Source organism: Peromyscus maniculatus, chromosome 14 (assembly GCF_049852395.1).
Source record: "Peromyscus maniculatus bairdii isolate BWxNUB_F1_BW_parent chromosome 14, HU_Pman_BW_mat_3.1, whole genome shotgun sequence".
NCBI lineage: Eukaryota > Metazoa > Chordata > Mammalia > Rodentia > Cricetidae > Peromyscus > Peromyscus maniculatus.
Window position 1 is genome coordinate 49,161,048 of NC_134865.1, and position 15,520 is coordinate 49,176,567.

The 15,520-nt window shown below is 49.1% G+C and overlaps 1 protein-coding gene across 3 annotated transcripts in view; it reads left to right on the top strand.

Annotated features, from left to right (window-relative positions):
- Window positions 1-15,520, top strand: part of Fntb (farnesyltransferase, CAAX box, subunit beta) — a 101,724-nt gene that overhangs the window by 37,762 nt on the left and 48,442 nt on the right. For all 3 annotated transcript variants that reach the window (XM_076550908.1, XM_006973135.4, XM_076550907.1), the window contains exons 2-4: window positions 3,368-3,432; window positions 13,857-13,929; window positions 15,308-15,399. Coding sequence is in view for 1 of the 3 variants with exons in the window: in XM_006973135.4 (XP_006973197.1) it covers window positions 3,368-3,432; window positions 13,857-13,929; window positions 15,308-15,399 (230 nt within the window). In the remaining 2 variants the exon portion in view is untranslated. The remainder of the gene's footprint in view (window positions 1-3,367; window positions 3,433-13,856; window positions 13,930-15,307; window positions 15,400-15,520) is intronic.

Sequence of the window (15,520 nt, forward strand, 5' to 3'; positions counted from 1 at the left end):
AGCAGTCTGCATGCTTTGTGTAGTTGGTACACAGACTTAACAGTAAGGAGGGGCGGTACACATTTGCTGTTACCTGAAGGTCTCCAGTTACTCTAGTCTGGAAATCAAAAGAAAAATTAGCAGTTAACAACTCTAGTCTGGAAATCAAAAGAAATATTAGCAGTTAACAACTTGATCATTTAAGGAGGGGAAGTCAAAGGGCCACGTGGGACGAGGTGGCCACTGTTACCATTTGGAGATCATGGATTGACTTACTGGAGAAACTTGTTCCACACCAGTGTGTTTTTATAAACAGGGTATAAACAGGGTAATCTCTATCCATCTTTCTTCCTCTCCTCTCATCTTAATTTTACTGGAATTTTTTGGGAAGCTCCATCTAGGGTGCAACCTGTTACTAGAAATTGAAATCCCTTTTTGGAGTTTTTAGTCTTATTAATAAAAGAATTTAGGAATGGCCTCAGCAGATGGGAGAGCTGGTGTGTCCTTGTCTCCCCTAATCCTGCCTGGGCAGCATGGAAGAGCTGGTCCTGGAAGTGTGGATACAGGAGAGCTAGCTGATCCTGGAAATGTGGATACAGGAGAGCTAGCTGGTCCTGGAAGTGTGGATGCAGGAGAGCTGGTCCTGGAAGTGTGGATGCAGGAGAGCTAGCTGGTCCTGGAAGTGTGGATGCAGGAGAGCTGGCTGGTCCTGGAAGTGTGGATGCAGGAGAGCTAGCTGGTCCTGGAGGTGTGGATGCAGGAGAGCAGGCCCTGCACCTCGTTTGGGCAATGCAGTAGAACTGGCCCTAGTGGCCTGGGTGAGGGAGAGCTGTCCTGAGGATGTGAGGGTGGGAGAGCTGGCCCTGCCCCCAGGGCAGTGCTGGAGAGGTGGCCCTGGTGGTGTGGATACAGGAGAGCTGTCCCTGATGGTGTGAGGGTGGGAGAGCTGGCCCTGCCCCTAGCCAACTACTATAGGTAGGAAAGCTGGTCCTGCAGACCCAAAGCTGCAGGATCTCCATGACACAGGGCAGCAACAGGACATCCAAGAGGAGTCCCAGTGAGGGCCCAGCATCCATAGTGTAGAAGAAGCCAGAGGCCTTGAACTAGTCCAGTGACTCATTGCAATGAACACTTGGAAGTAAAGCTGTTTGGGCAGAAGGGCAGACTGAGCGACACACTGCGACACACTGTGACACACTGTGACACACTGCAGCTTCCACAGCAAGACTGTTTTTTGGTTTTGTTTTTTTAATGCATTTTTTTTATCGTATTTATTTTTTGTTTTCTTTTGGGGGTGAGGTTGCAAGGGCAGAGGGCAGATATAGAGGGACAGGGAGATGAGTGGGTTTGGGTGCATGATATGAAATTCACAAAGAATCAGTAAAAAGTTTAAAAAAAAAAAAAAAAAAGATCAGCCTCAGGGAAAAACCCGAGGACAATTTCATTAGAGTTTAAAAGAAATAAATATTGCAGGGCAGGCAAAGCTGTGGATCTGAGCAGCTGTCCAGAGGAGGGAAATGGAGGGAGAAAGAGAGATCCACGCCTTTTGTTAGGCATTCAGGCAAAGCAGTGCAGATCTGACATGGCAGGAGGCAGGGTGGGGCCTTCATCAGAAGAGTGTGAGAGTCCCAGCTGTCTAGGAAAGCGTGTCTAAGCTTTGCAGTTATCCAAAGAAAAGAAAAAGTTCAACAAGGAGGTATGTTGGCCGGGTGGTGGTGGCACACGTCTCTAATTCCAGCACTGGGAGGCAGAGGCAGGTGGATCTCTGAATTTGAGGCCAGCCTGGTCTATAGAGCAAGTTCCAGAACAGCCAGGGCTACACAGAGAAACCCTGTCTGGGGTGGGGGTGGGGGGCACACGGACACGATGTGCTTTTTAGAGTAATTTGGAAAAATAGGAAGACCTAAGCAGAGCCCTCTGGCGTAGTTCCGTAAGAAACTATTGAGAGTGAGGATCTGGGGAAGAAGGGAAGGCACCTTAGCTCCTTAAAGGGATAAGTATTTCTTCCATATTGTTAGCATGGCTTAAGGTGAATCAGCCCTCCTTAGGGATGGTCTCCATCTGGTGATTGACAGGTCCAGCTGGGTTCGCTCTTATGTTTCAGGGTAGTTTGGAATGTTAGATCTTAACCCAAGGCCAGAGGTGGATTGTATTCTTTTGACCCGGAGGAAACAGCTTGCCTTTAATGGGCCTCCATAGAGCCCTGATCAGGACTGCTCTGACGTTCTCACCTCTGAATAGGTAACCTTAAAATCACTGAGGAATGGGCTGAAGTTAGGGAGTAAGTAAACCCCATTTTCACCACGACAGTCTAGAGAGCCGGTTCTGTTCACCAGGAAGGATTGCTGTGTGGAATGGAGTTTCCTCCCCACCCTCATGGTCTGGCCAGTCATTTGTCAGCTGACGTAAGCTAGAGTTATCTGGGAAGAGGAACCCCCAACTGAGAAGATGCCTCCATTCAGATTGCCTATCGGCAAGTCTGTAGGGCTTTTCCTTTTTCATTCATTCATTCATTTATTTATTTTTATTCTCTTTTTGTTTTTTGGTTTTTCGAGACAGGGTTTCTCTGTAATAGTCCTGGCTGTCTGTAGCCCAGGCTGGCCTCGAACTCAGAGATCCACCTGCCTCTGCCTCCCAAGTGCTGGGATTAAGCATTTTCTCGAGCAGTGATTGATGTGGGCTGGCCCAGCCACCCCACTTTGGGGTAGGGCGGGGGTGGGGTAGCGCCATTCCTGGGCAGGTGGTCCTGAGTTGCGTAATAAAGGCTGCTCGAGTCTTGGGAAGCAAGCCAGTAAACAGTGTTCCTCTGTGGCCTCTGCTTCAGTTCCTGCCTCCAGGTTCCTGCCCTGGCTTCGCACAGTGATGGAGTGTGACCTGAGAGTTGTCAGATGAAATCAACCCTCTCCTCCCCAAGTTGCTTTTGGTCATGGTGTTTCATCACAGCAATAGAAACCTGAACTAAGACAAGCCTCCAGATAGGCGTTCATTTAGGAGATAAGAAAACCAGAGGCCCCATTCAGGCGTTCCTGGCCAGAAAATCAAGGACAGGGTTGGGGATTTAGCTCGGTGGTAGAGCGTTTGCCTAGCAAGCGCAAGGCCCTGGGTTCGATCCTCAGCTCAAAAAAAAAAAAAAAAAAAAAAAAAAACCTTAAAAACCAAGGACATTTCTGGAATTGTTGTTTTTGGGGTCCCTGCCCCTAAACGACCTCTCCAGTTTCTACCTCCTGCTTGTCAGTAAACCTGTCATGCTCTCGAGACCCTCAATGCCTATGCAGCACAGAAATGTGCTCCAAGAACTTAAGACTCAGACATTTGTGGCAATAGGAAGAAAAGTCGATAGCGTCTCATCTACGTGTTTTCTCTCTTCCATGTCCTGCTGCCTTATCAGGCCAAAGTAGAAGAACGGATCCAGGAGGTCTTCAGTTCTTACAAGTTTAACCACCTAGTACCAAGGTAAGCTGTGAGTCGGGCTTGGGGCCTGAGGGAACCTTTTCTCTTTTTCCTCTTTGCCTTCACTTAGCCAATCATGGCGGCATTTCCCTCGCCAGCTGGACTAAATCTCTACATGATCGGAAGTGGAGCTCAGGCGGTTGTGAGCCACCTGACGTGGTGCTGGGAACCAAACTCAGGTCCTCTGGGAGAGCAGCAAGTGCTCTTAACTGTGGAGCCAGCTCTCAAGCCCCCAGAATAGTTCTCTTTGACACTATCCAAATTAAGTGTGGAGACACCAGGTAGTCCACTGTAGCTAAGATGCCGTGTGACCGGAAGTCCTACCTCAGCTTGCTTGACATAGCGGCTGACTTCTTCAGACAGTTAAGGAGGCACAAGAGGTAGAAACTCCTTCCCTCATTTGCCTTGCAATGCTGGGGTTCGAACCCAGGGCCTCACATGGACGTCACACACCGACAGCCTAGCAACAACCCTTCAGTGTTCAGGATGGGCAGTCTCCTGAGTTCTGCATGGTCCTTGGGCCAAGGACATAAGTCTTGTGAGACTGCTTCATCAAGAAACAGGGTTGATCTCTCTACAGAGGCCTGTCTGTTCTCTCCAGGTGAGAAGCGCCCGTTGCAGGACCCTGACCCGAGATGGAGAACCTGGTCAGACTCTTAGCTAGAAGAGTCTTTCTCTAGCCTGCCAGGCTGCATCTCTGCATTACCCAAAGCTGAGATCTCCATCAGAGGATCTATTCCTTCTGCCAAAGCTGGAGCTCAGTAAATGACATTCATGTCAACAGCTCGGGAAATACGATTCGATGTTGATTTCCGCTGCCTCCACACAAACCTGCTCCAGCTTCTCTCCCCGAGAGGTGGTTGGACTTGGTGATGGTGAAGGATGTGACTGTTTAGGAAGGCTTTGCTGTCAGCTGTTGTGCCCACAGATGACTCACCTGCCTGAGCTCTGAGTCACTGTCTCCTGCCTGGGCTCTGTGTTCCCACGCAAGGGACCTGTGACATCTGACACTCCTTTTCATTCCCCATCCAAACAGATCCTTTGGACTCTGTCATTCTAATGGGATGAGGAAGGCTGAGGGGCTGCTGTCTGGAAGGGTCCTGTGGGGAGTGGTGAGGGAGGACAGTAAGAGAGACCCCACCTCTAGTTCACAGAACTTAGGTCAGGTGTCGGTGGAAAACAGTGTTCTTCTTGGGCTTGGAACTGTCCAGAAACAGAATATATCAGGTTTCTGGGATTGTTTAAGGAATTATAGCTTCCAATTTTTATCCTCTTTTTTTTTTTTTTTTTTTAATTTTTATTCCCGCCTCCCCCCTCTCTCTTTTCCTTCGAGACAGGGTTTCTCTGTGTACCTTTGCGCCTTTCCTGGAACTTGCTCTGTAGCCCAGGCTGGCCTTGAACTCACAGAGATCCGCCTGCCTCTGCCTCCCAAGTGCTGGGATTAAAGGTGTGAGCCACCACCACTGGCCAAAGCGAGTGTCTTAAAGGAAGATAATTAGTGTGTTAATTGATGTGGAAGATGTTACACATTTTGGCTAAATAGCTGAGTATATCAATCGGAATAGCAATGTGGACAGAATGAGCTAGGGTATAAGGGTCAATCTGGGGCATGAGTTAATGTGGTAAAGTACTTGCCAGAATTCACCAGGCATTCTGGGTATTTTTTAATACCCAGAATACCCCCCATCAAGGAATAAATCTAAAAATGTATCAGAATCTTAAATTAGCATTACAATTTTAACTTTGTAGTAGTCAAAGTTTAAGTCTTGGCGAGGAGGTCTAGTGAGATGGTAGAATATTTGTCTAGCATTATGAGACCCAGAGTTGTACCACAAAACAAAATAAAACAACTCCCAAATAACAACAAACCAAAGGACAAACCCCACATTTCAGACAGAGTCTGACAGTATGATTTGAGAATGGGCCGTGGCTCTCCACCACGCGTATCCAGATGTTGCCAGTACACCTAGGTGACATCTAGCCTGTTTGTATTTCTAAGGTCGTGATGTTGATCAGATGTGACATCCTGTCCGGACCACTGGCTGTGCGCAGGTCCAGGGATGCCTGCAGTGATGCCTAGGCAGGCATTTATTATTCAGCCTGCTAGAACCAGAGCCAGGAAACAGATGCGGCTGAAGTTCCAGGCGGACGCCGAAATGCTGCTGCATTCTACAGCTAATCCCCTTTCCAGAAATGACTTTTCTGTCAGGAGTCGGGTGTATCCTGTAATCCTAACACTAGGTGGGGAGTAAAGGCAGGAAGACCAGGACTTCAAAGTTTTCCTCAGTTCAAGACCAAGACTGACCTGAATTACAGGAGACCTTGTCTCAAAAAGGGGGAAAAAAGAAAAAAAAAGTAAGAGAAAAAGAAAAGATGTATGGCTCTCTCTGACTGTGACGTGTGCACTTGTCCTGGAGTGAGGTAGTCAGTACTGAGAAGCTCCCTTCTCTTTCTTCTTTTTATGGTGCTGGGTTGAATTTAGGACCCTCTCTGCATACTAGGGGCTCTATTAATGCCCTGTCCCCTCACCCCGTGGACTCGGGTCCTGCTCTCTGGCGGGCTCCTTTACCCGCTGAGCCGTCTCGCTGGCCCTTTGGACCTTAACTACTTTTGTCCGTCCGCATCCTGCTTTCTTTATTGTTGTTGTTTTGGAGGGCCTTGTTGTTTGTTTTGGTTTTGGCTTTGTGTCTTTGAAAGGGGTTCTCTTGTTTAGAGAGGTAAGGAACTCAGCATGACCTTGAACTCAGTCCTCCTTCCTCCAGCTCCCAGATGCTGGGATCGTAGGTGTACACCGTGATGCCAGCCTGCAAACTGCTTTCTTGGGCAAGTCCTTATTTTCTGTTAGATCTCAAAGAAACCTGGGGCAAACGGCCAGCTGAGGTGCCTGTTAGCATAAGAGCAGACTCTGGCCTCGTCTCTCTCAGCATCGTTAGTGTCTATTACTCCATCGACCTGGCTCCCTTCAGCGCTTCGCATGCAGCCCCTTCCCTCCCTCCCCCGCTTCTCCTTCCTATCTCTGTAACTCAGCCGGTTTGGCTGCGTACTCCCTTGGCTCTTCTCTTGGTTCTCTTTGCCCTTTGGTCTTCTTTTGTCTCTCTCTTCTTCCTCTCTTGCCCCCTCCCCCTCTCCGGCCCAGTCTGTTCTCTGGTCTGCCGGCCATCTTCAGTCTGGACTCTTCCAGATGCCTCTGGCTGTGTGTTCCCTCACATCCACCACCAAAACCTCTCCTCAACCACATCTAGGAGCAGTTACGTCCTCATTTTCACTCATGCTCCTCTTCACTTTTTTTCCCTAGTCATCGAGGTCAAACCCAGGGCCTAGCCCAGGCTGTGCAGAGTCCTGTTCAGTGAACCACACCCCCAGTTCTCTCCACGAGTCGTCTTCCATCCTTATGAATGGACACTTCTCCAGTCCAGCACCCTAACCACTTGGCCCTCACAGCCCCGAACGTGTACTTTTCCAGTTCATCTGCTTTGCTTCAATGTGAACTCTAAAATGTGTCACCCATGCATGGACACACACACACACACACACACACACACACACACACACACACACAGTTTAAAATTGTCTTCTTGAGGACAGAAGTGCAGCCTGCTTGGTAGTAGAAATAGTGCTCGCAGTGCCCTGGAGGCCCTCTGGAGAGTGAGTGTCGCAGTGGTTCTGAAGCTGGCCCTGAAGCCCCAGGAATTTGGCCTCTGTCGCCTGCTGCTCCTGTGTATAAGTCCCGAGGGACTGGGAGACATGCTCCTTCCCACTGCTGCCTTTTCTACACTCAGTGTCTTCCGGGTCACCGTCGACCGTAGGACTCTCGGGGGTGCTCCAGCTTTGGGGACCTGTGCCTTTTCGATTTTACTCTGCCTTCTTCTCTTGGAGTCTTTCATATTTTTACCCCCTACTCATTCTGCACTGATATTTGAAGAACCTCCAGAGCCAGGTACTCTGTAGGGCTTGGAAAGTGGCCCTGAAGAAGACGGGCCCTGGTCCTACTTCAGCCGGGCTGGCAGTCTCTTGAGATGAATACAACCACCGGTTACCACTGGGATGCCTGAGAGTCCAGGACACATACATATAACTCAGATCGCAGTCATCTTTCAGAGAACGTGACAGTTAAGCTGAGACCCATCAGATGAGTCGGCTAACTTAGAAGTGTCTAGAATGTTCTAGACAGAGGGGACAACATGTTCAAAGTCCTGAGGCTGCAGAAAGCAGAGAGCTTAAATGAGGTTGTGGGGTGAGGTGGAGGAAGAGGAAGCTGAGGGGGCTTACCCCAGAAATATAACCAGTATCACTAGCTGGCCCCCTGGTGTGTCCTTAAAGCCTCCCACCACGTCCATCTCCCTCTGCTTGTTCCATGAGTGCCCTTATCCACTGATATTCTGAACCCTTCCATCATGCCTGTCCGCCCACTCCAGCCTCTGTTTTCTTTCCCACCTGCTTGGCTTTGAGGCTGAACTCTTGGGGGTGGGAGGAGCTTTGGCTTTTAACTTCCTACATAGAGAACAAAAGGAGAATGGTAAGAGTGTGAGTCAGCTTGGGCTATGGTAACCAAGTGAGGACTGGGTGCCGTGAAACCCAACTTATCTCACAGTTCAAGAGGTTGGACCAATGTCAAGACGCTAGCCGGCCTGGTTTCTCCTAAGGAAGGCCTGTCTCCAGGATTTGCAGGTGGCTGCCTGGCCGTGTCCTCACATGGCCTTTCGTTTGTGCTCAGGCTCCCTAGTGTCTTCTTTCCACACCCAGCCCCTTCAGGGATGGGGTCAAAGCAGTACCTCGTGCATGCTGGGCAAGCATTTCACACTGAGCTACAGCCCTACTAAAGCTTCCTCTTACTAAAGCACCTGTTTTATTGGATAGGGCACCACCCTTAGGATCTCATGTAACCTTAAATTCTTTCTTAAAGGTCTTATTTCTGAACACAGTCACATCGCGGGTTAAGATTTAAACATTAATTGTGAGATGGGAGAGGAGGGCACATTTTAGCTCCTAACAGCAACCTTGAAGTGTAGTTTCTGATCTACCAGAATAAACTGGACACTTCCACTTAGCACTGTTTATATGCTTATGACTAAATAGATGAGAATGAAAGAAGACGTTGGCTTGGGGAGGTGGTCACTGGAAATAATCTCTCTCTGTATCCCTAACCATCCCCCCACCCCCCATCCTCCCCAACCGCCGACACCCCCACCCCCCACCTCCAGCCTATGTGGCTGAAGTTTCTCTTCAGGCAGACCCAGCTGGACAACCTCAACCACCCCCTTCTCAGTGGGACTCCTGGGGTCTGGCTGTCTGTGGAGAGGCTCAAGGTTAGATGGGAGCTTCTTGGGAGGGGCTTATCTTTGAGCTATCTCAGGTTCTTTCTCTAGGACCAACTTGAAGTAGTATTGGGGGAAGTAATGGGGGTTTCCCTTCCATTAGCTAGCTGTACCTGAGCAGTTCCGGTTCAGGCAGTTCACTTAGCACTTCAACAAGCCAGTGTGTTGCCCTTGGAGGCCAAAGTCTTCAGCCTCATAGCTCTTTGATTTCTTAGTGACCCAAAAGCTCCTTGTAGGGAAAAGGGGCTAGATAAAGAAACTCACTCTGACCCTGGAGCCCAGAACCATCGAAAGAAACACAGCCTAGACCTGGGACCCGAGCCAGAGAAAGAAACCCTTTATTCTTGAACCCAGAACCAAAGAAACATGCCCTGACTCTGAAACCAGTGCCAGAAGAACACGTTTTGTGCCTAGAATCAGAGCCAGTAAAAGAAATATGCCCTGGCCTTAGAATTAGAGCTAAAAAGCTAAGAAAGGCCAGTGAAAGAAACACAGTTTGGCTCTGAAATCAGGGCCATCTCTGCCCCTGACCAACAAAACTAACCAATCCCTGATCTGAAAATCTTCTCTTTCCCTGGAGAAACTCCACCTATAAGAAATCCTATATAAGCCAGGAGGTGGTGGCGAGCCTTTAATCTCAGCACTCGGGAGGCAGAGGCCAGTCTGTGAGTTCGAGGCCAGCCTGGTCTACAGAGCAAGTTCCAGGACAGGGACCAAAGCTACACAGAGAAACCCTGCCTCGAAAAACAAAAACAAATTGTATGTAAACCGCCCCACCTGGTCAGTTGTTGGCTGTTCTTTCCCACCTTGGCAGAGGCAGCCACTCTCCTGGACTCCTCCTTCCCAGATAAATCTCTTTATCAAAAGAGTCTTGGATGCGAAGATCTTTATTCGCTGGTGCAGAACAGAACTTCACTGGAGTCGGAAGAGATTGCTACGTTTCTGCAGGGGTTTCCCCTTAAGCAGAGTGGAACAGAAGAAGCAACATCCTAGGCCAGAGAAGCAGAGCTCTGCTGGGAAGCCCCCTTAAGTGGGGACTGAGCAAAGCTCAGCTGTAGCGGCTCTCCAGGAGAGGAGCAGGATTGCTATACCCTTCGGGGAGACCATCCCCCACCGCACCCCAACTCCAGGTATCGCCTGACTCCCCCGAGCAGTCAGGACACCTTTGCCTCCAGAGCTGGGCTGTCCCATTGCAGCTCCAGCCGCCAGAGCTGTCCTAGCACAGCTCCAGGTGTCACCTGACTTCCCTGAGCAGTCAGATACCTTTCCCCCAGAGCTGCAACACTCGCTCACACCCCTTTGTCACATAAAAAGATTGTTCCAAAGACAAGGAGAAGACTTCCCAGGGTTTCACTACTTGAAAAACATCTCTTTCACATCTATCTGTCTATCTATCTATCTATCTATCTATCTATCTATCTATCTATCTATCTATCTATCTACTGTCTGTTTATCTATCTATCTACTGTCTGTTTATCTATCTATCTATCTATCTATCTATCTATCTATCTATCTATCTATCTATCTAATTTTTCAGAGACAGAGTTTCTATGTGTAACAGTCCCAGCTGCCCTGGAACTCACTCTGTAGACCAGGCTGGCCTCGAACTCACAGAGATCCGCCTGCCTCTGCTTCCCAAGTGCTGGGATTAAAGGCGTGAGCCACCACCATCTGGCCTCTTTTACATTTATTTACGTGTGTGTGTGTGTGTGTGTGTGTGTGTGTGTGTGTGTGTGTGTGACATGCGCTATGGGTGCTTTGATGTCAGAGGACAATTGGCAGGAGTCAGTTTTGTCCTCCCACCATGTGGGGTCCAGGGCTTGAACTCGGGTCATCAGGTCATGGTGGCGAGTTCTCTTACTTGTTGAGCTTGCTCAGTGGGCTGCATTTCTGTATATTTGAAGGATTTGTTAAGTTGTTTAACTCAGCTAGGTAAAAATGCCATGCATGGTGGCGCACACCTTTAATCCCAGCACTCAGGAGGCAGAGAGGCATGTGCGTCTCTGAATTCTAGGCCAGCCTGGTCTACAGAGTGAGTTCCAGCACAGCCAGGGCTATACAGAGAAACCTTGTCTCAAAAAAATGAAACCAACCTACCAACCAATCAACCAAACAAACAAAACCAAAGCCTGGCTTGTGTAGCATGCATGTAACCCCAGCACTTGGGAGGCTGAGGCCAGAAGATCTTCAGTTCAAAGCCAACCTAGACTATTTAGGTTAGACCTGTCCGTTAGTAGTCCTAATGCCATGCTTGACTTTAGCTGTCTTGGTTTCTTAGCTCCCGGTCACTGCTGGTCTGCCTGGTTCTTGTCATAGCCCATGCTATCCCGTGTTTCCATCCTGCTCAGGCCGAGCCAGGACATATCAGCTATTTCCAAAACCTGCTCTCCCTTTTCCCTCCCTCCTGCTCAGTCTTCTCTTCCCCTCAGCCCACTGCTTTCTCCTAAATAGTCAGCAAGGAAGCCAGGCACGATAGCACACACGCATAACATAAGCCCTTGGGCTGAGGCAGAAGGATTTTGAGTTTGAGGCCAACTGGGCTACACAGTGAGGCCCCCCCCCCCCAAAATATTACCAAGAAACCACCTAGAAGTGTCTACTGACCGGCTTCACTAAAATGTTCATACTTCTTGGCTTCCAAACCCTTTATTCATCTCATATAGATTCTCTGCTGCCCTCACCACAGCAGCCAGTCCTCAGCTCCTGGGTTCTTCCATCCTGAGAAATCAGGGGCTGGCACCCCACATAGTTTCCTCCTGTCTGCTCCTCCCAGTTTCAAAGCCCTAGATTTGGCTGCCTTCATACATCCGCCCATCGCATCATTTCTGTCTCTGAGGATGTTGAATTCCTCGTTATTGGAGGTTCATGTCTCCTGCTGCCTAAACTACTTCAGTAGCTCCCTCTAAAATTCTGTCTACTCGCTTGTTATTGTATATGTGTGTGTGGTGTGTGTAGGCATGTGTGGAGGTCAGAGGATGACTGTGGAGTTGGCTCCCTCCTCCTGCTGTTTTTAGGGGTTGAACTCAGGTCCTTAGGCTTGCATACCAAGTGTTTAATAGCCCAGGAAGTCTGGAACTCTCTGGCCTTGGCCTTGCCATTTTCTTGCACTAGCCTCTGGATTGCTGGGATTATAGGTACACACCACCATGTCCAGCTTTGTTTCTTTTTAGAAAAAATAATGTTTAACGAAATATAACTCATACATAACTCACCGAGTTCAAAAGTAAATTCATTGGTTTTAATGTATTCACAGAGCTGTATAACCATTATCATGGTTAATTTTTGAACATTTTATTGCCCCTTGAGAGAATACCCGTAGTCTTCATGCTCAGCCCCTTCATCTGCCTGAACTCGAGGCAACCAGTTCCGTCTCTAAGGGTTTTTCCTTTGTGGACATTTCATATAAATAGAATCATATGATATGCAGTATTTTCTAAGTGGTGTCTTTTGCTAAGCATGTTTTCAGGGTCATCCTTATTGTATTTCAGTGGCTCCCATTTGCTCTTAGGTTTTGTTTTGTTTTAGAGACAAATTCTCAGGATGGCCTGGAACTCACCATGTGGACTGGGCTAGGTTTGAACTAATAGCAAGCCTCTTGCCTCTGTTTTCTGAGTACTGGGTTTATGGGCATGGGCTCCTATGCTCGGCTTTGTTTTCATGAGAATTTTTGTTTTCCTTTGTTTTGAGACAGTCTTACTTTGTATCCCTGACTGGCCTGGAACTTGCTCTGTAGAGTAGGCTGGCCTGGAACTCATAGAGATTGGCCTGCCTCTGCCTCCTGAGGCAGGATCAGAGGTGTGTGCCACCACACCGGGAGTTAATGATTCCGGAGCTGGGAGCTGAAAAGCATGGCAGCATCTGATTGGCTTCTGTGAGGACCTTTGCTCTGTTTCAGCTCAGGACAGAAAGCAGAAGGCAAGTGGGTGCCTGGGAAGAGGCAGTGAGGAGTAGCCTCACCTTCTTACAGCTGACTCCTCGTTTGTGAAAGGCGCCAACAATCCCTCCCAGTGACTTAATGAATAACCTTTCTTAATGCTCAAAGACCCCACCATCTCCTGATGCCATTAAATTTTTTTTTCTTCTGAGAAGGGTCTTGTTTTGTAGGCTGGCTTTGGGTTTGTCGTCCTCATCCTCTTTCCCTGACCGCTAGGATTGTGACAGGTGGATGCCTCCGCCTCTCTCTCTCTCTCTCTCTCTCTCTCTCTCTCTCTCTCTCTCTCTCTCTCTCTCTCTCTCAACAGCATTTCTATTCCTGCATTGGAAGATTTTTCTGAGGTGGAGACCACATCAGTGATCGTATTCTGAGCATAGAACAGTGGGAGTTCTAGAAACAATTGTTGAATTGACTACCTAGAAGAGAATGGTTCTCTCCCCCGTTATTTCCATAGTCAGCAGGCTCGGTGACCGTCTTGACATTCTTTTCCCTTTTCTTTCTTCCGTAGCCACCCAGGCCATTTTTCAGCTCTAAGCAAGAAGTCCCGCCTCTCTCTTTGCCCTTGCAGGTGGCCCTGGGCAGCACATTCCATCCTCAAGCCAGTACTGCTGACCCCAGTGCCACGGGCGTGACTGGCTGTGGCACACAAAAAGCGTCCTCTGGCCAGGGCTGTGGGTCAGTCAGCACGTGGGAGGTGGAATTTTGGGGCAGGAGTAACAGATGGTCATCCAAGGGGTGGGCAGGGGACAAAGTACAGATCTCCGACAAGTGGTCCTGGAAGAAATGACTGAAGTGGCTGCAGCCTCCCAAGTCAGAGAAGCGGCGAGGTTCTGAGTTAGATTCCTTACAGCACGGGCAGTCCCAGTGGAACCCGTTCCTAGATCCTGGGGCAGCTTTCCGGGTAAAATGTCAGTCCCTAGCAGCGTATGCCCGGGGCAGGGCAGTCACCTCCTTCACAAAGTGTTTTCTCTCAGGACATCTGCCAGGACAGTGTGCAGGCACTCAGAGAACTCAGACGTGTGCCTCTTTCCCCTGGTGTAGTTGCCTTTTGTGCGTACTGAAGTCACCAGTTATCCACTTAGTAATGGTGTGTGTGTGTGTGTGTGTGTGTGTGTGTGTGTGTGTGTGTGTGTAAGCGTGAGCTATTGGAAGGGCTTACAGACTCTCTGTCTTTCCAGGCTCATCTTGCAGAGGGAGAAGCACTTCCATTATCTGAAAAGAGGCCTTCGACAGCTGACGGATGCCTACGAGGTAAAAATGTCGCCGGGGAACTTCCTGTCAAGCACTGAGCATCCTCCTATCCGAGCACAAAGGCCGTCGGTCTTCACCTGGTGCAGATGCACCTGTCACGTCACATGGCTCTGGCAGGAACCAAGCTGCTGCTTCAGAGCGGGGACTCTGCTCATGAAAGGGCTGAATAAAGTCCCCTCCCTCCTTGCTGGTCTGTAGAGCTGGTGGGACAGCCTAGCTGGGCTGGGGGTCTCCCTCATTGGACCACAGCGTGCTCTCTGCTGACTCCCTTTACATCTAGATCAAGTCAGTCACCTTGTCGTCCCCATACCTTGACCCCGTAAAGCTGATCCAGTCTGTCTCGGCCAGAGGACCAGAACTTGGATCCTAGAGGACACTAAACACAGAGTGGATCTTAAAGCACGGTACTGGGAGCCGTGAGATTCATGGAAGAACCCCAGAACTGTAGTGGGGGTAGGAAGGGCTGTGACCAACACAAAGGGAAGCTCTGCCTTTAATTGGCTTTTATTTCAGAGTTCTGTATTTGATTTTTTTTGTGGAAGGGTTTTCCAAGTCTCAAAGGCAGCCTGAGTAACACAGCCTACACCCCAACTCTGACATTTACTTTTTTTTATAATCTGGAAAAAAACTGGTCTCCCTAGACCTCCTTTACTTTAAGTAGAACTGGTGCCTGGCACCACCACCTGCCCTGTCCAACGTGGGGTGCTCAGCACTGTGTCTGACTTGAAGTAGGATCAAGGTCTGTCCACACATCACCTTCAGAAGCCTTTGCCCAGTCTCCATCCACACTCCTCCTCCTCCAGGTCCTCAGTGCTCTTTCTGCTCACGGCAGCACTTAACAGGTGCATGTACATAGGTCTGCCTTGTTCCAGAAAGACATGGGGCAACTTAGGCTTAGTGTCTACAGCCTCTTTCTCCAAGATAGTCACTCCGATAGTCTACCTGCTGAGCACCCCAAGACGCAGAACCAATTTCCATTATTACCATGCCCCAATGTCTATAATGCTCGATACAAGTAGATACCAAGTATTTGCTGAATCTGTAAATGAGTAAATTCAAGAAGATGATGTGTTTCCTGGGAAAACAGCAGCATTTAACTTCCCTGTGTGTAAGTTTTCACTCAGACTTGCTGGGCCACCTGCAGGGAAGGGATCTGTTGGGTTCAAGGCTTGTTTTCTATTATCCTTTTGTCACAGAGGGACATTTCATCTCCTGGTTAAGGCCACAAAGCAAAACATCCTTCATTTACTGATTGTTGTCCGAGCAAGGGTACCTCCTCCCCTTGCTCAGCCTAGGGACTGAGACAGATAAAGCCTTGTCCACAGGCTCTTGGAGCGACTGAATAAAGGGTGTGTTTTCTCCTCGTCCTTCTTCTCAGTGTCTGGACGCCAGCCGCCCCTGGCTCTGCTACTGGATCCTGCACAGCTGGGAACTCCTGGACGAACCCATCCCCCAAGTAGTGGCTGCAGAGTGAGTCCGGCTTGGGGGGCCCTGGGGTGTTCTCTGGAATGACATCTTGGATTTGAAATTCCTTCTGTCCCTGTTTTATTAGCTGTAAATGGGGAGGAAAGAGTGTTACAAAGAAACCCTT